At 38.1% G+C, this 26,746-nt stretch overlaps 1 protein-coding gene across 3 annotated transcripts in view; it reads left to right on the top strand.

Moving 5' to 3' along the window:
• The window catches only part of Adgrb3 (adhesion G protein-coupled receptor B3), a 704,417-nt gene that overhangs the window by 652,366 nt on the left and 25,305 nt on the right, over positions 1-26,746 (top strand). For 2 of the 3 annotated variants that reach the window (XM_026785468.1, XM_005359883.3), the window contains exons 24-28: positions 3,946-4,044; positions 4,356-4,527; positions 14,501-14,596; positions 17,320-17,359; positions 20,733-21,376. In XM_026785468.1, the coding sequence (XP_026641269.1) occupies positions 3,946-4,044; positions 4,356-4,527; positions 14,501-14,596; positions 17,320-17,359; positions 20,733-21,376 (1,051 nt within the window). The remainder of the gene's footprint in view (positions 1-3,945; positions 4,045-4,355; positions 4,528-14,500; positions 14,597-17,319; positions 17,360-20,732; positions 21,377-26,746) is intronic. The other variant, XM_026785467.1, reaches the window with a different exon arrangement.

Below are 26,746 nucleotides of genomic sequence, written 5' to 3'. Positions count from 1 at the left end.
CCCTCAATATTGTTCACATAAAACCCTAGTAGTAGAATCAAAGAAGGGTCTGTCCTGGCACAGGGGCACTTTTTAAATTACACACTGTTTTTCATTACAGATTAGTTTCTAAACTTTCCCAACTTGATGTTGACACTGACTTTTCTATTCCATTTGACATGAGCTTTTCACAGATTTACCCTTGTTAGCTTGCCACCTGTAGCTGGAATAGAGTAACCATTTCTTCTGCTGATTGGACTAAGTCCTGCATAGAAAATTGTTGAGTCTGATACCAGTGGCATCAACAGCTCCTAAAGCAGGTAGTCGAAGTCAGAACTCTTCAGTGCGATAGCTGTACATGTGTCTTGAGGCACGTTACTTCATCTTTCCGATGCCCTGTCTCCTCATCCAGTAAACAGGAAGATTGCTTTTGCCTCATTAGATACATGAAGTGATGTGCGTAATGTTTTCAAAAGAACATCAGCAAATGACAGGCCTTACCCAACAAACAGTGAATCTTATGATGAATGGAATGAGCAATAAAACATGAGCAATGTACCTGACCATGACCTCATCATCCAAGACACTGAGGTCAGAAAGGGAGATGAGCTCAACAGAGTGCTGAGGATTCCTCAAACTCGTGGCCAGTGTTTCTCTTCACCCTTCATTGTTTAGTGCATCGTGTCAAGCTTGGTTTACATTTGGCAATGGTAATTATAATTGAAAACCCCTAATTTTAAAAGCATTCTTAGAATTCATATAAATTCCCCTGGCAAACCTGATTCGGTGCCTTCCTCTTCACATGGGGACTTCTACAAAAATACTCAAGTCTTTCTACAGGTAGACTTATGATCACTGTCCCAAGCACAGGAGAGCTAACAAGATAACGACTAAGCTTCAACATTTGTCAAACACAAATTCTAAGGTAGACCCAGTAGATATAGATTCAGATTTGTTCTCTAATCTGAGGTGTGAATAAAGGAAACTTCAAAAAAATACGATGAATGTGTGAAGTTACTTTTAGTCTTCAGAGAAGCAGTGACGAGCGTAATAAAGACTTCAAAGAGGAGCTTAATCAGATGCACTGAGAAGGCAATGAGCATGGTTTATGCTGACTGGCTTAGTAATTGATTTCACTAATTGTCAAGTTGGCTATTTCAGGTTGTCTGAATATATACATATAAATATGTTTATATATATATATATATATATATATAAAGAAAAGTAAAATATAGGGCCTAATTATTCATTCTTTCATTTTTTCTATTTCTGCATTTGTTGTCTTTCTTATACTTTATAATCACTTCTAAGAACTTTCTAAGTTTTGTCCTTAATAAATATTTATAAAGGGATGAATGAATAAATGTTTAATAAATAATAAAACAAGCCTGAAAAGCTGTGTAACATTTTAACCATATTAAACGTTTTCTAATACATAAAATAACCAATGGTGAGTTATTGAAAATAACAGTATATATTGTATAAAAAATAAGTGGGAATGATTAAAAACAATATAAATTATAATGTATCTTTTTAGAATATCAAAACAAAAATTATATTTTCTCAATTTTTTTGCAATGGTGTTTTCTTGTAGAATGTATTAAACTGCTCTGTTATATCTACTTGAAATCAAGGAAGTTAGCTCAGCACACCCTTAACGGATTCTGTGAATTTTATTCAAGTGGAGGAGAGAATACTTTTTTTTCGAGGGAATATGTTAGATACTAAAAATAAATAGTCAACTAACTTTTCCTAAAAATAATAGAATGAGTTAAGAAGGGACAAGCGCAGTGGACTCCAAGTCTATGGTAATGATGGAGCAGACAGAACAACATGGGGAGAGTAGGGTAGCAGCCCACACCTTGTGCCCTGATGGTGATGTATTTATCAGACAATATGGGCAAGTCAACCTTGTGTCTCATCATCGCTTAAACTTATAACTTTATGAGTGTATAATTCTCTTGATAACAAAAAAAAACGCTTATTTTACATTGGTAGGAACTCAATTTAGAATCTAGTATATGTTTTCCACGGTTCATTAGTTTATGTACAAATCACATAAACTATAGAAAAATACATTTTTCTTGGTGTTTCACTCTACTCCATTCCTGTCATTTGTATGCCAAAGCTGCCCAACTTGTTTACTCTAAGGGAAGAATGGGTAGGCCTTTTAGCCCACTGCAAGTCTCAAAGAAAGATGAAGTACTTTGAACCCTGCTTCAAATTTATCAGAAAATTTCATACTTAAATCAGGTTTTTAGGATTAAGACGTTTGTATCTTGGGTGATTACATTATTATTATTATTATTATTATTATTATTATTATTATCAGCAGCAGCATCATTATTATTATTACATAATCTTTGGTTTTTCAATCTTGCCTCAGAGCCCGGGGGAAGGTATTCTTAAACTGAGAAATAACTAGTATGTTTTGTGAAAAAAAAAGTAAATGATGAATACATGCCGTTTGAATAATAATGTGTTTAAGCTTAACAAGAAAGAGACTGGTGTATTTTGGGGCAGTTGTGTTCTTGCCTACTTGTTTGTCATAATCATCTATGACATTTTAAAAAGGACATCTGTCTGGGTCCTCTGATTAGAAGGTTCGAGAGGAGATAAGAGAGATTTATGCAGCCAACGAGAGCAAACTCAACAGGGTGCTACTCTGGAAACAAAACTCGACAAGGTCATAGAACTACTCATAGGGGAAAACACACACCACACTTCGAGTTTGTGCACATGTGTGGTTGGGATAAAGACCCTGCTTAGTTAGATCCAGAAAGCGGATGATTTACAGCCTCAGTGCAAACCCTTATTTGGTTGTTTTTATCCTCATGAGATCTGCCAATCCACCTGATAGACTTCAGGTTTTCTTATCCCACCTGAGAGCCATTTACATCTGAGTTACTCCCTGAAAAGAAACCAAGCCTTCCTTCCTCTCCCACTTACTATATACAATAACACAGCTCCACTCTATCATGAATGTAAAGACTTACATGGCAAACACATTGGAGACGTTGACTCCACGTGGGCATGGAGCGCAGAAGTTAGCCACAGGAAAGTTTTGAATTTTGATTCAGTTTGTTTCTTATTGGGTTTTCTAAGACACTTATGTACTAATAAACCCATAATGTTTCAGGGAACAATTTTGCAAGGGAAATGCATGCAAAAGGTTTTCTATTTAGTCTCATTCTGCTTCCATAAAGTAATAGATAAGATCTACATATTTTGAATCTGAATTCTTGGCCCCACATAGATCATTAAGTGTTGTATGTTTTAATCTCTTACTTTGAACTTAATTACTGTTATAAGTATTCTTATGCTTTTTTATTATTATGTAATCCTTCATTCTATCAGTCTCTGTATTCAGATCATCCTATAATTTGAACAAGCATTGATGCTATAAACATTTCAGAGTAAGAATCTGGAGAGTTAGAAACTTCATCTCTCACATTCAAAGACTTTACATATATATCATATATATACATATATGTATGATACATGTTTTACTTTCTTAGATCTCCTGCCATAATATTAATATTTTTGGAAGTCTTCCTAACATTTGAAACTTCTTCATATGACAATGAAAATCTTTGAGTCTTGGAGTCCTCGCATGTTCGTTTACCATGGGTCTGAATAAAGAGTTATTACTGTATGTGGGTTTAAGCACATGCATGTGTTTAACTCAATGTATTAGCCAATTGTATTTTATAGACACAGGGCCATGTGTAATATAAGTGATGGAAACATACTTTGCATGCTCCAAGAACCCACAGCGTTAAAATGTGAATGTTTCAGGGAGAATACATGGTTTAACTGCATCTGTAAAATGATCTAGAATATTCATCCTTGATAAGTATACCTTTTCTGCATGAAATAGTATTTAAAAAGTAACCTGCAGCTGCAACTTTTCTGGTGACAATTCAATATTTTTGTTCTTTTTGTGGGTGTTCTGTTTGTTTGCAGTCAGATGAGTGAGCCTCATAGCGGTTTGACGCTCAAATGTGCCAAGTGTGGAGTAGTTTCTACAACAGCTTTGTCAGCCACCACCGCCAGTAACGCCATGTTAGTCCCAATCATTTACATCTTCTTGTTAAAAAGTTTACATGTGCATGTGAGAAAATGCTATGATGGAAAAAAAATTGTGTTTACTAATACTTGAGTATTTATAATTGGGCAACTACCTTTATAATGATTGCGGGATAGTCTATAAAAGATAAGTCCAAATCTCAAGTGTTATTTGCTTAGTGGTTTCCAAGTTAATAGTCTTGGTGCCACACACAAGAATGCTTTTTGGGAGAGTGAAGGGGGGGTTGGTTATGGCCTGGAGCGTGACATACAACTACGTAATGTTGCTCTCTTTTATCTTTCCACAGGGCCTCCCTCTGGAGCTCCTGCGTAGTGCTGCCCCTTCTGGCTCTGACATGGATGTCTGCAGTTCTGGCCATGACAGACAAACGTTCCATATTGTTCCAAATCCTTTTTGCTGTGTTTGATTCATTACAAGGCTTCGTAATAGTCATGGTCCATTGCATTCTTCGGAGAGAGGTGAGGAATTGATTTCTGTTGTGAAAGAGATAAGTAAACGTGGGAACCTGCGTCTTAATTAACCAGGGGGATCTTTGATTGCAATCCTGCTCCTCAGACTAAGCTGATCTTCTCCACTCACTATTGCTTAAGATTCAAAGGCAGAAAGAAACTCTAACGAAGAAGTCAAGAGACTTGGACACTCATAAAGTGACAGGGTGAAATACATGTGGTTTGTACAAGGGGAATGCATCCAGAAGGTGCCAAGAACCAGGAACAGATTCAAGCCAGATGAATAAACTAGGCATGCTGGAGAAACTAGAGAGATAAAGGGTAAAGGGGGTGTGCCTTAAATGCACTGTTCATAGACATCATACCCTGCTATTTCTTACCTGTTTCCTAATATAGCTACTACATATAGCATATCCCTGGTCCTATTATTAACTAATCTTACTTTCCATGCAAACTGCATTTGAAAGGTTATGAAAGATAAATGATCTTCATTTAGATGTATATAGCAACAACTACAAAACCTTCACATACTAAGGCATTCCAGGCAGTCAATGTCCATGGGAACTACAGGCCTGCAACCCCAGCACTTGTCTGGGTCACAGTTTCAGTTACTTTTCGGAAAAGGAAGCCTTCTCTGGATTAGAAACGCTGACAGGTATCAAGCATCACTAAAACAGCGAGAGACAGCAGACTTGTGTGATTTAGGGCTAAAATATTGTTTTCCTACCAGTGTGAAAATTATCCAGGGTGCTTGCAAGCACCGATGCAGTGTTGACAAGGTTTATGAGTCATCTCAGTGTTTACTCTGGGGACGAGTAGGGACTAAAGAACAAGCTGACACCATGCCATGTGAGTGATTTTGAGACTGGTCGACTGTCAGTCCACGTTAGCGAGTGTGCTTGAGTAACTTGTTGTGTTGTACACATCACAGAGTGCGCGTGCTTCTAAGCACACGCCCCTTCGTTTTACAGCGATGTGTGAAGGGAACGAAAGGCCTCTACCTGATTTATTAGGTGAGAAGAGCCATATTTCTGCCTTATTTCAGGAAAGCACAGATGTCAGCAGTAAACTCACAGGTGTATTCTAAGAATATTCTATGACGAGAAGCCATAAAAACAGATGAGGTGTGACTTCTTCATCTTGCAAGGGAGGGATATTTCACAACTTCAACGTCTAAAGTAGTGTACAACTGTCAGACCTTGTTCACCAACTTCTACCTAAAATATCACTTCTAAAATCTCCCAAATATCGAGCTCTTTATAGAGCTAAGTAATGACAGTTAAAAAGCAATTGAATGCAAATGTAGATTATATTCTTTTCCAACTATGACTATAGTGTGCATCTCTTTTACTCATGTTTCTCTAACGTTTTTAAGTAACAGAACTCTTCTAAATTAATAGGCACAGAGCCATTTCAGTTGACAATTAAGGATGGACTCTAGCAGGCTTTAAACAAGGTGCAAGACATATCTACATGCAATGTTCAGAAGAAATGAATACCCCAATTATGAAAGCATAGACAAGCATTCTCCCTTTAGATGAATTCTCTCTTTTATCTTAAAGGCATGATGTCGAGTAGCCTACAGTAATCTCAGACTTACTGTGTAAATTTTATCTGTGCTAGGGCCTAAACTCAGGACTTTGTGCATGTTAGGCAAGCTCTCTACCCACTAAGCCACATGTCCAACTCATGTCTCATTTTTAGACATTGCTAGTCTTTCCTCAAAGAGAATTTTAAATGACAGATATGATGGCTTATTATCAAATCTCTGCTATTTACAGGGAGAAAAATATTTGGCAGAAAAATTCTTGATACCAATCAGAACTTTTCAGTACTTTCTAATTAGAGGAGTAGCTGTCAAAAACATGATTTAAGTGCAATTAAGTCAAACCATGTAACAAGTGCTTCTACTAAATAAGAGATCTGTAAATACGTGTTTTCCCTATTAGCAGGAGCAAAAGCATGGTCATTTTCTCTGATATTTTTCAGTGGATAATTCAAAATGAGTAACTGCATTATTGACAAATTCACAGTGAATTATTATAACATTCTTTAGTTTTAACACTAAAATGAACATATTCTTTTCTTTTATTTTTCACTGAATCATATAAACACTCTGTAACCCTGATAAAAAAAAATCCATACACTTCCGTTAAGGGCAAGTGATCCTCAGAATTCCTATAGAAATTTTGTTACTAAAGAGCTAAGGTTTTTACATTTATAATTTAAACCATTTTATACATTATATGGGCTGCATCACAGCAAGCTTCTTTGAAGGCAATGGGTCTTTCTAATCTGCACATGTATCACCTAACATTGGCAGTAGACTTGTCCCATATTGTGACCTTTTTCCCCTAACCCTGAATGCAGTATAAGAGAAAAAAAAAACACCCTTTTCCCATGGCCTCGGTGCCTCCTATCAGTACTGTTTCCAGAAAAAAACACATCAAAGCAAATAGAACAATGTTTGTGAAATACGGAGTTGTAATGTGTGGCTTTTAAATACTCAATTTGTAATTCTTACCTGATAATCCACAAGAGACCTAAGAATACAGTTTTTGTCTTTATTGCTTTTTTCATCATTTTATTCTCTGCTATTTTCTTCAGAGTAATTTCAAAGGGTCTGGGTGCATACATATTCTTATTCCTCTCCTTTTTCTTCTTTTTTTGAGTCTTTTTAATTGTTGCTATTTTTATGAATATTGACTTGCCCATTCATTGTGGAAGAGAAATACAGTCTTGTCCTTCCGGGAGGAATGAACAATTGCAATGGTGACATTTAGGGTACATAATGCAGAGAGTGTATTTTGGTTGTGATTTTACTTTTGATAGGATCAATTTTAAAGGAAAAATGTGAGAAGAAGGGAGAGATAATTGCACTGGCACTGACCCCTGAACTCCTCTGTGTTTGCATGGATGCAGTATATGTTAATATACCAGTATGCTGTCCATGGAACCAAAGCAGGACTTCTGGTGTCCTCTGCCATTCTCTGCCTTATTGCATTGAGACAGACTTTCCCACTAAACCCCAAACTCTGCCTTTGGCTGACTGGTCAGTGAGGTCTAAGTAGGGCTCCTCCTATCTGCCTCCACCTCTACCCCAAGGGCTAGGGTTATAGATTTAGCACTATGCTGGTTCTTTTATACACACACGGGGGATTCAAATTCAGATTCTCCTGCTTGCAAGGCAAGCACATTTACCCATTGAGCCATCTTCCCAAACCTCTTATTTATTTCGATAAAAAGAAAATTGAATATCTAAATATCTGTTCCTGATCTTTAAACCTGACAAACTTAGTATTTGAATACCATTTTTTTTCTTACACTTCTACAAGAACTTTGTCCTTTTTGATTGTTTTAGCAAGTGTTTCTAAGGGTAAAAAAAAAAAAGACAAAACCAAAAAAGATAAAAATAGTTTTAAAATATCCACGCATCTGATTTATCAAAATACATTACACCTAATCTAGGCAGTAATATGTGTTCTAGACAATCAGATTGAATCTTGTAATACAAGTATAGATGTTTCCTGTGTTTGGTGATTAGAATTCATTTGGATCGAACAGATAAGAACACATACTATTTACTATTCTCCTCATTGCTATGGAAATGAAACTACACAAGACTTAGGAAACCTTTGGAATAGTTCCCGTTGCTAGGAAACCACTTTTTTGGTCCCTGCACATTCTTCTCATCTCTGGCTCTAGCTGTGCCAGGCTCTGAGACAATCTTGCAGCTTGATGTCAGAGGGGGAAAATAACAAGACTGTGATACCAAATCACCTAAAATAAAGCCCTCACTAAATAGAAGGGGGGTGTTTAAAATTTACACATTAAAATGGTTGATCTTGTTGTGTCCCTGTGCAAGCATCCTAGGGCTGGTTGACGACATTAGTATCAGGGCTAAGATCCTCTTCTCTCTCTCCCAGGCTCTGGCATGAAGGCAGAGTGCACCAAATGAGACCTAAAATATTCATCCAAACCTGTGAAGCAATTCTGAAGGAAAACCATTAAAATAAACATGAATTGTGTTCTCTCCCTCTCCCTCCCTCTCTCTGTCCCTGCATCCCTCCCTCTCTTCCTTCCTCCCTCCCTGCATCACAATTCCAGTTAGAGCATCTGATGGTCTTGATGACAGCTACTTCCTCCAACTTGTACCTGAAAAGCCGTGACTGTATTTTATAGAGTTAGTAAGTGGCCCAGTGTGGGGAGGATCAGGGTTTGATTGGAACATTTTACCCGGAAGACAGATACATAGCACATGGATTAAGAGACAGTCAACTCATTTACTAACACCGTCATACTTTTCAGACTGAATTTGAAATTCCAAAAGAAAATCACCTAAAGATTCTATGGTTTTGCTCTGTTTCTAGTAAAATAAAATATGTGCCTTGAAGCAGGAGAATGACAAGAGGCGACAAAATAAGCCTCGGTTGGACACGGCCCAGCAGAGGACGGCATGCTGTCAGTCCTTACAACATTTCCCCAGAAGCCAAAAGTCTCACCTCACTGCACATCCTGTTTGTTAGACAAGGAGGGTAGATCTTACTGCTTCTAATTTAGGCTTCCTCGGGTTCTCATTGTTCCACTTACATAGTCAACATCTGCATCATTCTCAATCTTCAGACATATGCCCATGCAGAAGCCTAAGAGGTTAACAGATGTGTGACATCTGATGGAAGACATGGCTTCAGACACAGGGAACTTAAAACCCAACTTGTTATACTGGTGTGCCTACCAGGGAGCACCCAACTGTGATTTACGGCTGCTCTAAATCCTTCCGGTCACGTTTTCCTCCCAGATGCCCCCTACTCTGGGGAGCAGCATCATGATGCTGCCTGCAGTGAGCAGAGACCTGACACTGGCAGGGTGACAAGCGGCTCCCACTTCCCTCTCCTCTCAGACCCCCAAGAGCTCACCTCCTAGCTCTGTGATTTTGGTGTGGTGCATGTGTCTCGACAAAAGGAGTAAAATGAAAACATATCTGGTTACTCCTTTTTTTCCAAATGTCTTTTTGTTTTGGTTCATTCCTTGGCTGAAAGGAGTCCAGGCTTTGTTCAGTAAATTTGAAAGGCTCGAAATAGAACGGCGTTCAGGCATGAGGACTCTCGAAGCAAGAAACTTGGCTCCGTCTTCAGCTATTGTCACCTATGGCAGTAATGTCAGGCGCGGTCCTTGCAGGCTCTAAGCGTGAGCTTGCTATTCTGTGCAGCCTCTGTGCACGCCTGTCTGTCTCAAAGGCTATGGCACCAGGCTGGAATGAAATGTCTCCTGTGAAGGTGCGAGGCGTGGTGTCTAGCGCAGAATTCTTTCCCCTCACATTTGCACATGAAAGGAGCACAGCTACATTTTCAGACCGCCTGTTTGAAAGACGGTCTAAAGAAGTTTCAGTGTCCCCCAAAGAGGGCTATAAAAAAACGGATTTGAAGGTCAAAAGCACGGACGTTTGAGATAGCAAGTGGTAGATCCCTCAGCATTGGAGGATCCCAATGAAGCTCCACCAGTTCTTGAATCTGAGAGTGCACCCTGAACCCTTCATGGCATAGCAAAGGACAAACCTTCCTGTCTTTTTTTTTTCTTTCACGAGGAGAAAAGTCAAGCAATATTTTTTAAATGTCAAGTCATTCATGCTCCTTATGTCAATTGCCGTAATATTTATGAAACTGAGACTTATTCATTCATTTAATGATTAAATATAAAATACATTATGGTGGAAAAAAAAACCTCTGTGCCATTTGTTCAAGTCTGAAACAATAGATGTGACTGTAGACTCAAGACTTAGGAAGACGCGGAGTGTGTAAGACAGCCCTCTCCCCTGAAATCATAACAAATGAATACAAGGGAAAAATGTGTGTCTTCCTGACTTAAAACGATCTTGTGATTTCACAAACATTCACAAAGAGTAGCTTGAAGTAAGACTTTCTCATATTTTAGAGGAGAAGACTTGTGGTCTGAGCAGTTCAGCAGCTAGCTAAATCCAGAACCCATTTCAGACTGTGAAACTCTTCTCTGGGAGGCTTCGCAGATTTGTAACACTGCCAAAGGTTCTGCATGCCCCTATCCTGCAAACCTCTAAATCTGGCATGGACTTTGCACAGTGACTCTCTGCCAGCTGCCTCGGGAGTGAGGACCAATGGAGAAGCTCTTGGCTTACTGCTGCTGCTGCTGCTGCCGCTGCTGTGGCTGAGAAAACCAAAATGTCTCTCCTCATGAGGGAGAGACAGGAGTTAGACATTCCCCTGCAAGCTACTTTGAACTCAGATATCATCCAAAAAAACCGTGTGCATTGAGAAAGACTGTGTCTCTAGACATTTTTAAAAGCCCGCTAGCTGCTTTGAAACTTAGTCGAGACATCACTGATATCAACTGCTGTTTGCTTAAAGATATCGCCTTCTGTTCTTACCTTTATCTCACTCCAGACCATCAGGGATCCTTAAAGTACTCTAAATATTTTAAAGGCAGTGACACATCTGTCCTTTGCTACTCCCTCTTACTTTTAGCTCCATCTGATCATCATTTAGAATGACAGACCTATTTCAGAATGGTTCAAAGAGAAGACATTTTATAATCTAGATATGAAGTGTAGCATAATTAATGTTAAATATTTCATGGTTCCCCCACAGATTCATTTAAAAATCGAGTTTACCAGGCTTCAGAAAAGTTTTGAGATGTTAATTTCACAGAAACTCAGATTTTTGTAGGAATGATAACTAATAATAAACTAATAACAATAGTTTTAAATAGAACTATTAACTAAAGTAAAGTATTAGTTCTTGATAAATCGTAAATAAAGAACAGTTTCTGCTCATCATTGTAAATGTAACCTTGGTATAGGAGATTCAGGGGAACTTTAATCGTACTATGGCATACAATAATCGATCTATTTTCGCTTTTTGTTTTTTATTTTTATGTTTGTCTACAACTTGAATTTTAGCCAATTCCAGCTTTTTATTGGTATAATTCACATTAATTACCCACGGACGAAACTCTTTGTGTGCCTGCTAGAAAATTCAGTTACTACAGTGCTTGCATGTGCCTCGATCTTTTCTTAGACACTCTCTTCCCGTCAGCCCCTCTGGGGTAAGAAGATTCGCCCTGTGCATCTTGTCTCATCGCTTCCTCCCATGCTGTTGAGCAAATATTTAATGCCAATTCACCATGATAGTCTCAGTGTATTTTTCAGATTTAAAGAAAAAAATCAAATAAAGCATTTGGAATCAAATGAAATTTCCCTGGAAATCCTTATGCATGAGAGTTGTGCACTAAAACTGTCTTAGAATCTAATTCTTAAATTATGACACCTGTAAGAACCTTAAAATGGCCTTAAACATAGTGGAAGATGTGTGTGCTTTTCCGTCTTCTCTCTCATACTGATAAAATAAAGCTGATGTCCTTCTCCAATGTAAATGTGCCCTTTGTAATAGCCCACTGTTACACCTGGAAGTTTTGCAGTCAAAAGTATTGATTTTGTGTGTGTCTAAGTATATGTTTTGAAAAAGAGATTTCTTTTTTTTTATCTCTTTCAATCCACAAGACAATGATTTGGAAGAGAAATTTACAGAATTTGCTTTTACCTGTTTTTAAATGTCAGCTGTAAAGTACTTGACGATGTTTTGGCCATAGCTTTGAAATAAAAAAAAAATACCTTTAGTAAGGGTCAGAGAAATTAATGCTTAATATTGTAACTGTCGGTGCAAGCACACAACTCTCATCCTTTCGAAGGAGGGAAATTAGTTATTCTAGAGCTAAATAGATGAGTGACCCAGGGCCCAGGAACACATATTTAGGTCAGTCAAAATTCCATGTCCCAATATGGTGACACTTTGATGTAGTTGTTATTGTAACAGAACAAAGATAGGCATCCTTCAAACCAACTCTCAACTACATCAAGAGAAACAAGTAGACAGTGAAAGCAGGACAGGGAGCTCCGGATCCAGTATGCATGGCAACTTTCATTCCTACTACAGTGTTTCATATTTTATATAGGCTGGTATTTTGATGTCGATTTAAAGGGAATCTTCATGTGACAAACTCCCAAAAGACAATGTTCCTAACATATTCTTTATTTTTCTTTATTAAATGTACTTTAACAGTTGCCTTGCAGTTTAAACAGAATTTATCATGAACCTCTTCTTCTGACAATGGTTTATAGGACTTTTAAAAGGAAAACACACTTAGGTTGTGTGTTCCCATCTTCAGACTTAAGAATCACAGAAAAATAACGGCACTCAGGCAAACACTAAAGTCATTACGAATTTTCTATCTTTAATGTATTATTTTATAACCTACAATGATATATTGGTCTAAAAAGTCATCTCTGGAAAACACTGATGATGAAATAGGTTTTTGCTCTATCCTGGGTATGTCTGCCTCAGAGTGAGAGGCTCAGTGATTCAGTCCTGTTTTATGTAATCTTCAAAAAAAAAAAAAATTGGAGTAGATCTTGGTGCAGCCGGACTCTTGATGTGTTGGACCAAAGAAATGTTATTAGGGAACTGATTGTTCTTTTGGAGGAATCTGAGATTGGCAATGTTAGCACTGTAGAATGGAAGTTGTCAGAAGACACCTGCTCTCAGTTCAACTTCACTGAAGTTAGCTACCCCACCAGGCAGAGAACCCTAGGTCGAGAGGAGATGCATGTGCAGGTCTCTATAGGACTGACAGAGCAGACTTGTGACAGTGACTATGGACGTTCACATTCCAGACCCAAATGAACAAATTAGTGGACTCAGGTTTTGATCCACTATGTTCTGTTTTGTCCTCTTTGCTTCCTGGCCAACGTATATGCTCTACACATCTCACATCAAAACTGAGACAGGATGTTATATTGCTGTGCTTTTCAAAAGAGAAGATCCACAAGTGATTACCCTGTAGTCTATAATAGTGACTCAACATAGGGAAAACACAACGGCAGCTATGCTTTTAATAACGGAAAAACAGAGTACAGTAGATGAGAAGGAGAATATCAAACACATGGAGTTAGACAAACAAAGGATTAAAAAATGAATGGCCTGGCTGTTGATCTGTGATAAGTCACCATCTGTGAACATATTCATCAACAACCTGGGAGGAGCCCAAGGGACCACAGGAAGTGGGATGTGCATCCTGTTGCTGAGGTGTTGCTTTTCTTCCACAACCAGTGCTGTTCCCCTTTCAGCTCTTTGTCTCTGCTGAGATTTTTTTGTAATAACAACAATTAATGTAACATCCTTGGGAACCTCTTGTGAGATGTTTACGCTGCATCCGGGACCTGGTGGGAGTCTGACTGAGCTCAAGAGATTTGATCTTTCCCAAGTCAATCAACCAGAAGTCAAGAGATTGTTTTCTATTGGTCTGTTGTTTCCTGTTTTTGTGTCTGGGGACATAGACATGAAGAGGGAAAAGGAATAGCCTGCACACAAGTTTCTTACGTGAGACAGAAAAGGAAACATCATAAATCAATTCTAGCCAAAAGATCATTGCGTGATTTTATTTTTCATAGTGTTCAAATCTGTTATGTACCTTACACAATAACAATATCTCCCCCAACACAAACACACAACAATATGCACATGGTTTATAACAATAGGAGAAAAACCCATTATACAATAGGAGTGAAAAGGATTAACTCAGAAATAGCTATCATGCTCTTTCATGAGTTCCAACACTTAACTTGGTAGACGATGACAAGTGTCCAATACACTGGCCAGTGACCCGAGCCAAGTACCCCTATATTTGTATCAAGAAGTAAGCAATGTCATGCATGGTAGTGCTGCTCGTAATCACAGCCACAGCACTAGGGAGACAGATGCAAATAGATCTCTGTGAACTTCTCTCTAGAATCCCAGCCTGATCTACATAACTTGTTCCAGGCCAGCCAGGAAACAAGATGAGTCTTCTACTGTACAAATAAAGATAACATTTCCTCATAACTGATGGGCAATATGGACAGTATCTAGTTACTATTGAGGAAAAAATAAAATTGATATGTTTTTCCTATTCACAGGTACAAGATGCATTTAGATGCCGGTTGAGAAACTGTCAGGATCCAATCAATGCTGATTCTTCAAGTTCTTTTCCTAATGGACACGCTCAAATCATGGTGAGCTTCTATTTTCCGTCTGGATGATAATTAAGTTATGGTTTCGTAGGGAAAAATATATGTATGTATATATAACAAATTCCTTACTAATAAACTAGTATAAAATCAGAATTTGCTTTTAAGACTAAAACCTGGAGAGATGAGTTAATGATTAAAATATTTTCTACCTTTGCAGAGGTCTGGAGTTCAGTTTCCAGCACCCACATCTACAGCTCATGAGTACCTATAACTCCTGCTCCAAGGGATTTGATTCCCTCTTCTGACCTCTATTTATTCCTACAAGCATGGAAACACACACCACACATACACACACACAAATACATAATCAGAAAATAAATACTTAAATACTTTTTACTTTGACATCCAGTAAATGTTCTTTCTGGATTGCCTTTGAATCAAGGATCTGCTGTTGACTCTCTTGGGGGTTAGAATGGTGTCCTATGCAACAGTGAAGTGTATTTTCAACTGGCCTAGAATCCAATTCAAGACAATGATTTTTACACATGAGCACTATGGACTTTTACCTTTGTTTCTTCTGACTGTGTCTTATGGGCTTTTTTTTCCCTTCTCTCTATCAATTTTCTAGAATTTAATAAAATAAATTTTGATCATAACCCCCTCTCCTAACTCATACTTAGTTGAAGATTATAGAATTATTAGAGGAGCTGCAACTCTGAGCAGTTAAATATGCATCTTTAAAGGTGACCATAGATAATGGTGGTTCACCTATACAGCCCAAAGAAAGCACCAAGAGACTAAAACACAGAGAAAAGGCACCCCTCCAGTGACAGGTTCATCCTGTACATGAGCCCAGTGTTCTGTTGGAGTGAAGGCTGCTATAGACATAAACACGTCGGCAAACTTTAGAAATGAGATAAAATTGCTGTCACCAAAACAGAAATGGAAGTTGGGAGTTGTGCATGCCTGGAATGCCAGTACTGTGAGGGAGGACCACCAGGTCAAGGGCACTCTGGTCATCATGGCACGATTCTGTCTCTAAACAAGACAATCAACCAACCAACAACATCAATAGAACTGAGACTGAATCGGAATGAGCTATCTGCAGCATAACTGTTTTCTTATTAACATTTTTGGAGTATAGAACATAAAAAATATGGCTAAGCAATATGTTAGCAGCTAAAAGATGAGGAACGAAATCAGTTCCTTACAAAAACCAGATAGCCATAAAAATCTGTTTAAGATACTGATCCTGGGATGGCCAGATGGTACAGCAGGTAAAGGCATTTGTTGTGCGAACCTGGTGACCTGAATTTAATCCCCAGGACCCACTTCAATTTAGGAGAAAACCACAGCCACAAAGTCTTCCTCTGACTCCCACATGTGTGCTTCAGCGTGTGAGCATGTTTATACACACATAGCAATAATAACGATAATGATGATGATAATAATAAGAGTAGTAGCAGCAATAATAAAAATTTAAAAACTAATATTAAAAAGGAAGGGAATATAATTGAAAAATTTGCTTGCAACAGGCTAATTTGATTTTACCATAAAAAATATAAGCTGATTTGTTTAAAATATGAATTTGAGAGAAGGTGGTACCAATATCCAGAAGATTCTAGGCTAGAGGAATAGATGTTTAGCCATCATCTTTAATCTCTGCAGTTGAGAGCCGTTGGTTACAGCAGAGAAAATACAATTCTATAGCAGTATAAGCATTACCATAATTGTATTAAAGAATATTGTATCACAGGTTGATGGGAAGCCTCCTTTAGCCAATGGACTTTGAGAGGCTGCAGGTAACACACTAAAACTAGAAGCATAAAATACAACAACCAAAGTCAGTTATTTAAAGGTACCTCTAGTTGCTTTATTAAAGTTAGGCTATTGCCTTAAAATTCTGGTCCTGTTTTTTTTGTTTTGTTTATAGAAGTACTGAAGAGTGAACCAAGGCTTTGTATGGCCTGCACAGGCTCAGCCACCAAGTTATAGCCCCAACTTTTTTTTTTTAATTTTGAGACAAGATCTCATGTATCTTAGGCTAGCCTCACCACATAGCCAAGGATGATCTTGAACTTACGATTCTCCTTCCTTCACCATCCCAAGTGATAGATTACATAGGTGTGCCACCACTCACACTTTTTTTAAAATTTATTTATTTATTAAATATCTCCGTCTCTTCGCTGCCACCGCCTCCCATTTCCCTCCCCCTCCCCCAATCAAGTCCCCCTCCCTCCTCAGCCCGAAGAGCAATCAGGGTTCCCTGCCCTGTGGGAAGTCCAAGGAACCCCCACCTCCATCCATTTCTATGCGGGGTTTGAAGCCAGGGCTTCAGCCATGCCAGGCAAATCCTCTACCAACTGAGCTACATCCCTATTTCCACCCCTTTAAACTTCTAGACCAAGCATGGTCTCACCGACCTTGACCTCATTCTCTGGCTTAGATAGGCTTTGAACATGTAATCTTCCTACTTCATCTTCCTAAGTAGCTAGAATTACCACTGGAACCACCATTTCCAGCTAAAATTCTGTCATATTATATGGGGTGTTATGTTACCATATCAAAACTATTCCATTTTCCATGGGTTTTACATACTGTTTTGTCTCTAGGAAATTCTGATTATTCCTTGACAATCTGCTTTTGCACAAAACAATAAACTAATACTGGCTAGCTATAAATCTATAACATTCAGAGAATTTTAATGTTAAAAACATTTGACGTCTTCATTAAATGATGATTCGGTGCCTTATTTCTTGTTACAGACAGACTTTGAAAAGGATGTAGACATTGCTTGTCGATCAGGTAAGAAGACTTTGATCTTTTAAATATAATCTATAGGGGTATGAAATCATTTTGTGGGTTTTGATGTTTTAAAAATAGCTATGCTTTATACATCATACTTGGGTGGGGGTGAATAGTGGCATCTTCCAGTGGGAATCACTGTGCCGTCGGGGATCTATAGAGAGAGGGGAGAAGAAGAGAAGTGGGAAGTGATGAATAGATTATTGAGAGCACCATAGCAGCAGAATCCACTAGATATGTCATAAACCTCCAGGCTCATGAATAAGAGCACTTGTAAGGCAACTCACTACAGCTGCCTTGTTTATCATATAGAGAATATCAATCACTAAACTGGTAAACTACTAGTGTGTGTGTGTGTGTGTGTGTGTGTGTGTGTGTGTGTGTGTGTGTACTGGTAGCTGTCCTCTAGCCATTGGCCAATTTTTCACTAGAGAAGAGGGCTTTAATTTTTTTAAAAAAAATTATTTATTTTCTATTTTGGATGTTTTTTAGTAGCTGGGAAATTGTCTTCCAAAGCGCATCAAAATGTACCACCTTTTTCTTTGGATTTGTTGTTCTCTGTGCTCTCTTTACTCATATTGAAAGTGGATATATACCTGAGTACCCGAATATTTGAAATCAATTATCGTTTAATTCAATCTGAGTGCTTTTTGCTTTCGGATTTAACAGTCAAGTGTCATCATTCATTTCTAATAGCATCATCCAAGGCCTGGTGCCGAAAATAGCCCCCAATTTGTCAATAAATTTAAATTATAGTGTGCACATATATGCATACCCTTGCAGCTCTCATCAAGTTGGCTATTTACTTGTATTAATGTGGTGTACATTCACATCTGATCTATGCTTCAGTACAAGCATCACCTTGTCGTCTAAAAACCCTACCGTGTTTTATAGGCGCTGTCAAGGATTCTCCTAAGATTGTGTAAAAACCTAAGTTTCTGGTATGTTTTTGTAGAAAAGCAAACAGCCTCTGCATTTATCCCTGTACACTGTCATCTTAACTTCCTTCAGGAAAACATCGATTTGAGACTGTGTAGCCAGTGAACATTTGATAGAGTACCTTCTAAGTCTCCCTCCAAACTGTCTACAAAGGAGTTAAATGTCACGACAGCTATTACAGAACCTGCTCTGCTGGGAAAGGCACCCACTTCCTACCTTCCAGACTCCCTTATGGGTTGTTTTCAGATTCAACTCAGAGCCATTAAAATCTGTGCAAATGTCAGATCATATTTCTTGCCATAATCACAGTCACATGGGAAACTAATGTGTATTCTTGGATTCAGTCAAAACATTCTGAGTGAGGTATGGTCACCGCAGTCGTAAGCTACCAGCTATGATTTGGGACTGTAAGAGGAGTAGGAATTCTCCTTTCCTATAGAAAACAAATCTTATCCATCTTTTATGATCTCTAAGATTCATACGCCATGGCACAAGTTTCCCCATGTGTAGAATACAATTTGGCTGTGTCAGAAGCTTGAACTTATTTCAGTGATTAGTGATCTATTTAATTCCTAATCATCCACCCTCAATTTAGCTTCCTTGCCTCTCTTTGTCTACTCCGTAGAGTTCTTGACAGAGGGGAGAATGAGAACAGACACTTTTGTTTTTTTCCTTACCAGCTACTCATATCAAACCACTGTTTGACAAAGTGTGGTACCCAAACAAGCAGTGTATTGCCCGATGCTTGCCAGAAATTCAGTTTGAAAGACCTACCTAGACCTTCTAGGCTAGAACTTGTGGGCCTGGGTCACACTAGCCAGGGTCTCAGAAGACATTCAAGTCACTCAGATGCATTGCGAGTGCTGAAAACTTTCATCACAGACCCTCCTCCCAGAGCTGCTGCTTCCAACCCTTCAGCATGCACAATGTTGTCTGATGATAGATTATTCCTTTTTCCCAGTCTGCACTGCAGTCTGGGTTAAGTCTTTCCAATGCAGAATGAGTACCACTGTGTTATTATGAAACAAGTTGCAGTTTGTTTATTCTCTGTTTTCATTTTTTGGCCAATACCCTCTTAAGTTGAGCTCATCCTCATCTTCCCTCAGAATTTTTCTAGAGATTTCTGCATATGTTGACTGCACTAAATTTTAAAGTCTCAGTTCTGGGCTCCTAGAAATAACATCATAAAGCTTAATATTTTCTTATTTTTATACATAAAAATGTAAAATATAAAAAAATCTACAACCATATTGTGTATTCATTAAAAGCTGCATATGAATAATTAGCATGATGTTACATATAGGAAACAAAGAGAAGGCAGTACAAGGACAGATACAGCGTCTCTAAAGAGAGCAGGTACTGCTGGGCGGTGGTGGCGCACGCCTTTAATCCCAGCACTCGGGAGGCAGAGACAGGTGGATCTCTGTGAGTTCGAGACCAGCCCGGTCTACAGAGCTAGTTCCAGGACAGGCTCCAAAACCACAGAGAAACCCTGTCTCGAAAAAACAAAAACAAAAAAACAAAAAAAAAACAAACAAACAAAAAAAAGAGAGCAGGTACTGTCTGAGTGGTTCATGCTTTGGAATACTTAAAAGGCTTCATTTCCTCATTTCTTCATAGTATCAAAAGATTCTCATAATCTGGTTTTCAACTTCTATGCTAATTCATAATTATGATTCTGTTAAAAACTTGGAGAATAATAGGCAAAATTCTGAAAGTTTTTATGCTTTCGGAAACAAATGTTCTCTAGTTAGCTGTACATGATGAAATTTTCTACTATAGTTGCTATGCTTTGTGGTAATTCTACACCAGTTTCATTTTGAGACAGTCTCACTATGCAGCTCTGGCTGTCCTGAATTCACTATGTAGACCAAGCTGGCCTGGAATTCACAGAGATGTGTCTGTTTCTGCTTCCAAAGTGCTAGAATTAAAAGAGTGTACCACCACACTCAGCCCTCAAGAATCTGTCTTAATGATCAAAGCTTCTAGAAAACTTTAGAAGAAAGGCCTACATGAATGTAACTAAAACCTACATTTTTATGGAAATGTTTTGAAGTGGACTGATGGAGAAATCTTCTCTGGCAGTATATCCTTTGCTTGAAAATTAATGCAGTGGTTTTTTTTTTTCATGGAAAGAGATTTGTACTTTTTGAAAGCCAGTTAATCAGTTTTCAGATATGCTTTATCTATGGTCTGCTCACGCTCTATGGCAGCATCAGAGAATCAATAACAATCAATAATCAATATCAGATAAATAGCAGAATCAATAAAAATTCAGTAACCTGGATTAGGAAGAAACAAGTACAAACGATTTGTTAAAAGATTATTTTTCTTTTGCTTTATTAAGAGAGTGTTTAGTAGGAAGATAAATAATAGCATATAACGATAAAAAGAAATGCTCTCTTTTTATTAACTGCTATGGTCAAATTTGCAGTGCTCCATAAGGATATCGGTCCTTGCCGAGCAGCAACAATAACAGGAACACTCTCCAGGATCTCTCTAAACGACGACGAGGAAGAAAAGGGAACGAACCCTGAAGGGCTGAGCTATTCAACATTGCCTGGGAACGTCATTTCCAAAGTCATCATCCAGCAGCCCACAGGCCTGCACATGCCCATGAGTATGAATGAGCTGAGCAGTCAGTGTCTGAAGAAAGAGAACAATGAACTGCGGAGAACTGTGTACTTATGCACGGATGACAATTTAAGAGGGGCTGATATGGACATAGTCCACCCTCAAGAGAGAATGATGGAAAGTGACTATATCGTGATGCCTCGAAGCTCTGTAAATACTCAGCCAACAATGAAAGAGGAAAGCAAGATGAATATTGGCATGGAAACCTTGCCGCATGAAAGGCTATTGCACTACAAAGTGAATCCTGAATTCAGTATGAATCCCCCTGTCATGGACCAGTTCAATATGAACTTAGATCAGCATCTTGCACCCCAGGAACATATGCAGAGTTTACCCTTTGAGCCTCGCACGGCTGTGAAGAATTTCATGGCCTCCGAATTGGATGATAACGCAGGACTGTCAAGAAGCGAAACTGGATCTACGATATCCATGAGTTCTCTAGAGGTGAGTCATAGAGATTAACCTGGTCCTTGATATTTGAAGGGCATACAGATCAATTCACATAATGCTGGTGTTAGGACGATCCATGCCAGTTTTGGTGGGGTTTCTGATATGCACATATTAAGATTCTTGACATAAAGGTTTTTTAGTGGTACATTCAAACCTCCTGGTTCACGATGTTACTAAAAAGTAGAGTCCATTGTGTTTGAAATTATACTAATCAGTCCTAATTCTCTCACCATGGGACTTAAGTGGAACCTAAAGAAAATACAGCAGACCCTCCTGAGGTTTCACTGAACTGATGGAAGGCATTTTCAGATATAAAATAATAACTAGGTGCTCTGGCAAATTCAAAGCTAATCTAAATCCTTTCCTATAAGGCAATCTGTTAATATGAAATTGGACATTTCTGTGAGTGGTGGCATCACATTGATTATAAACATTATTTATATCAGATCAATATTATTACTTAGAATGAATATTTTGTTTTATTCCTATAGAATGTTGACCATTTTAAGTGTTAGTCTTTAACTATTGAGTATTCCAAGCATATATTCTTATGTGTGTTTGTTTGATTTGTTTTTCAAGAATGGGCTTCTCTGTAGCTTTGGAGCCTGTCCTAGAACTAGCTCTTGTAGACCAGGATGGCCTTGAACTCACAGAGATCCGCCTGCCTCTGCCTCACGAGTGCTGGGATGAAACATGCCCGTATGCCACCACCGCCCGGCTCAAAGTATACATTCTAAGCATACTAAGTAAGATTCAGGACTAAGAGTCAGACAAGGACCTTTGCCCTACAGAAGGCCATCAGCAGTAAAAATGTATACTACCCTCATCTTCTTTTCTTCCCAATGAAGTAGAGGTTTACTAACAATTATCGTTAATTCATACTGTTTTAGAATTATGCAAGCAGGCTTCACAGAATCAGATATCTGATTTTCTAATAACATATCCCATTACCCTGCTACTAATTTGTACATGTCCTACATCTTGAAGTCTTGCTATAAACCGCTGCTAAGATAGATAGTCTATTTAAAAAACCAACATGTATTCTTATTTATTATATATGTATATATAATAACCAATTGTTTTAATGTATATTATTGTATCATTCGTTATTTAGAGAAAAACCACTGTAATTGGTTGCATGGCCTTTCAATCAGAATTATTCTGATAATGTATGTTCTAAGATGCAGAGGTCCCCAAAGACTAGTGGCTCTTCTAGATTCCCCAAAGCTATGCTCAGTCTAAATTAAAATAGACCATGAAATGTAGATAGTTCTAGTTTTCTCAAGTAGAACAAGAAAACTCTAGACCAAAACTAGACTATAAAGAAAGTCTTAAGTTCTGGATTAACCTCAATTAGAAGACGGTTTCAGCATAAATCCATGTTTTGGATTGTTCTCAAATCAAAGATGTAGATAGGTACAGCAAACCCAATCCTATTCTAGAGTAGCTGTCATGTCCCTGGATGAAAACATCCATTTTTTTAAACTAGTAGACTTGCTACTGTTACCCCAATCATAACCTTATATCACAGATAGTAATTTGTCTACTATAATAATGCCTACATAAGCATAAGCTACAAAATGTTCATGCAAATCTACAATGTCTTCTAAGGGGTTTGAATAAGAGTATATCTAAGGGTATAACATGAAAACTAATCAGAACAATGTGGGAATTTTCTTCTGTACAATGACTATTTTTAAAGTTTTTAAAGAAATTTGAATGGAATTGCACTAAAATAATTTAGGTTTTGTGAAATGTTTTACATTTCACATCTAAAACCCAACTGAGGTTGATGGTATGCAGGTTTGGTGTATCTGACCAATTGAGTGTATTTTCTGAGTATTGTAACTTTTTTTCAAATTTCTGTACTCTTATTTCTAAGCAAAATATTGGATATATACACATATATATGACAAAAGATTCACATTTCAATGACTTAGTGATCACAAAGATTGTATTTTGCAAAGGAAGGAAATTAAGTTCTTCCTTTAATAGTAACCACTTAGGTGACCTTTTAGGAAACAACTTAAAGAGAATATATACATAATAAAGTGAATACTAAAAATTACCATTTTAATAGAATTTTTCATTAGCAAGTCCTCAAATCATCTTAGAACGGAATTAATTAATCCTCACAACACTTAAATAAGTTGTTCTAATCTCGAAAGCAAAAACATCTGCTCAAGGAGACAAAGCAAGCATCTGAGAAATAAAGCTATCAAGTCTTTGGCCCCTCCAAATGAAATAAGAGGTTAAATATGTGGGAACTTGCAACCTGGGAGGCTGGTGCAGCAATGACAAGCTGTTGCATGATCTATTCATAGACATAATGTAAAGTCGTGACATTCACTCAGGAGTTTGCCTCCAAAAGAGGTGACTAGAAGGGCAAATGCTGCTAATGGATAGCACAGAATTCAGTAGTCATGAGAAAACAGCACACAAGAAAATACACAAGTTGAGGGAGGAAAAAGAAGAAAGCCAAAGGGACCCGAGTGGGTGAGTGGGTGGAAGCATTTATTCAAGTAAGCAAGAAGCAACAAAGAGAGGAGGAGGCTCCAACTGTTGCTGCACCATCAGAAAAGGCTCCAGCTTCCAAGGGAGTTTGTTCTCCTAACCCCCAATTACTGGGTGTAAATGTTTAAGACATTCATGGAGTTCCTTGGCACAAAAGTACATTGTGCCTTTGTTTCTGTTACATGGTGTTGCCCTAACTGTGGTCACTCCCAGGATGATCCCTTAAGCAATTCTGAAAATTCTTAGAATTTGAGTTTATAAAAGTATGTAAAACTTGCAATATTAAGTTTTTATAAGTGATATAGTCCAAGTGATCATAACTACCTCACTTAAGGCGAAGATAAAATTGTCTTCAGCACTGGAAATATTCACTTTCGGGTAACTACATATGTCGAGTACATGATGTATACATGCATAAGGAAGGACAAAGAAAGATAAACAGTGACAAGGGTGGATCATGAGCCTAAGCACTAGTTTAAATTTTAGAATGTAGTTCTTTTGATTGATTGTCCAAAAATTATAAGTGCATTATTATTTAGAAAAAGACAAGTCAGTTCTGAAAATGACAAAACTTCTACACCTATGAATCCACAGCAGCTGTGATAGTCCACACAAGACATACACAAGATCAAAGCAGTCAACGTGTTACCATGGGGATCTCATTAGCCATGAGCCCTAGCTGAGGCACTAGCAACAGTCGATGACATCTAAGGGAACTCAGGGAGTCAGTTTTCTTTGAGGATATGTCCCCTCATGAGTTGACTCTGCTCCAGTGGATGGTCCCACACTTGTGAGTATATGAGTAGCACAAATTGGCCTCAGTGAGGTATTAAAAGAAAGAAAAGAAGAAGCTGGGTGGGAAGCTGAAGAGAGAGGATCTAGGAGGTGTTAGGGAGAGAAGTAGAGTGTGAATAAGATATAAATACATTTGAGAGACTTCTCAAAGAGTAAAAGTTTACATTTTTGTTTGTTTTTATTTTTTTGGTTTTTATTGAGCTCTACATTTTTCTCTGCTTCCCTCCCTGCCTCTCCCTTCCCCTTCAAGTCTCTCCCATGTTCCTCATGCTCCCAATTTACTCAGGAGATCTTGTCTTTTTCTAATTCCCATGTAGATTAACTAGATCTATGTAAGTCTCTCTTAGGGTCCGACCTCATTGTTGTCTAGGTTCTCTGAGATTGTGATTTGTGGGCTGGTTTTCTTTGCTTTATGAATAAAAACTAGTTATGAATGAGTACATGTGGTAATTGTCTTTCTGGGTCTGGGTTACCTTACTCAATCTGATGTTTTCTGGCTCCATCCATTTTCCTGAAAAATTCAAGATGTTGTTATTTTTTTCTGCTGTGTACTACTCCACTGTGTAAATGTACCATATTTTCCTTATCCATTTTCAGTTGAGGGACATTTAGGTTGTTTCCAGGTTCTGGTTATGACAAACAAAGCTGCTATGAACATAGTTGAGCATATATCTTTGTGGCACAATTGAGCATTCTTTGAATACATACCCAAAAGTGGTATTACTAGGTCTTGAGGAAGGTCGTTTTCTGATTTTCTGAGAAATCGCCACACTGACATCCAAAGGGGCTGTACCAGGTTGCATTCCCATCAGCAATGCAGGAGTGTTCCCTTTTCCCCACAACCTCTCCAGCATAGGTATCATCAGTGTTTTTGATCTTGGCCATTCTTACAGGTATAAGATGTTGTTTTGATTTGCATTTCTTTGATGACTAAGGATGTTGAACATTTTCTTAAGTGTCTTTTAGCCATTTTAGATTCTTTTGTTGAGAGTTCTCTGTTTAGGTCTGTGCTCCATTTTTTATTGGATTATTTGTGTTTTAGAAGATCAATTTCTTGAGTTCCTTGTATATTTTGGAGATCAGACCTCTGTCTGATGTGGGGTTGGTGAAGCTCTTTTCCCATTCTGTAGGCTGTCATTTTGTCTTGTTGATTGTGGTTTTTTTTTGTTTGTTTGTTTTTTTGTTTGTTTTTTTGTTTTTTGCTTTACAGAAGCTTTTCAGTTTTAGGAAGTCCCATTTATTAATTCTATCTCTCGTGTCTGTGCTGCTGGGGTTATACTTAGGAAGTGGTCTCCTGTGTCAATGCATTCAAGTGTACTTCCCACTTTCTCTTCTATGAGGTTCAGTGTGGCTGGCTTCATGTTGAGGTCTTTGATCCATTTGGACTTGAGTTTTGTGCATCATGATAGATATGGATCTATTTTCATTCCTCTACATGTTGATATTCAGTAATCAAATGGAAAAAAGAAAGCATATTATAAAAAGATTACATTTTTTAAAGGAAGGTCAGCACAATTTCTGGATTTGTAGTGCTTCCTATTGGTTTATTTTTCTGAAATTGTATATACACTTTATTGCCAGTTAATGTTGGCCAGCATTTACTCTGAGTCTGAAACACAGACAATTTAGTGAACAGCTTGTGACTGAACATGTCCCACATCTGTTTGGTCATGACCCATTCTTTCCCCTTTTCCCTCATCGCTCAGGGTTAGTACAGGATCATTTGTCGCTGATTTCTTGCTGGATTTAGCCAGCATGAATCCCTGGCCAGAGCCTGGGTTTGAGGGGGATGAAAAAAACGGAGGAGAGCTCTACTCTGTTCCTGCTTTTGACATTAGTTGGTGCCATAGCTTCCAAATACTTTCTGCTTTTGCCAGGTGCCCGAGTCCTGGGATAGAGTCCCACTGTCATCTTACTTTGCCCATCCATCTTAGAGGTCTGTTGGCTTCTTCTGCTAATCCATCGGTCACCTCACGGTTCCCTTTGTGGCTTCTCAGCTTCCCTAGCACTTGAGTTCTCTTTTTTTAATTAATTTATTTATTTGTTTGTTTTTTT

Source organism: Microtus ochrogaster, linkage group LG2 (assembly GCF_000317375.1).
Source record: "Microtus ochrogaster isolate Prairie Vole_2 linkage group LG2, MicOch1.0, whole genome shotgun sequence".
Lineage (NCBI taxonomy): Eukaryota > Metazoa > Chordata > Mammalia > Rodentia > Cricetidae > Microtus > Microtus ochrogaster.
Note: the sequence above shows the minus strand (reverse complement) of the source record. Positions and strands in the feature narration are given on the sequence as shown.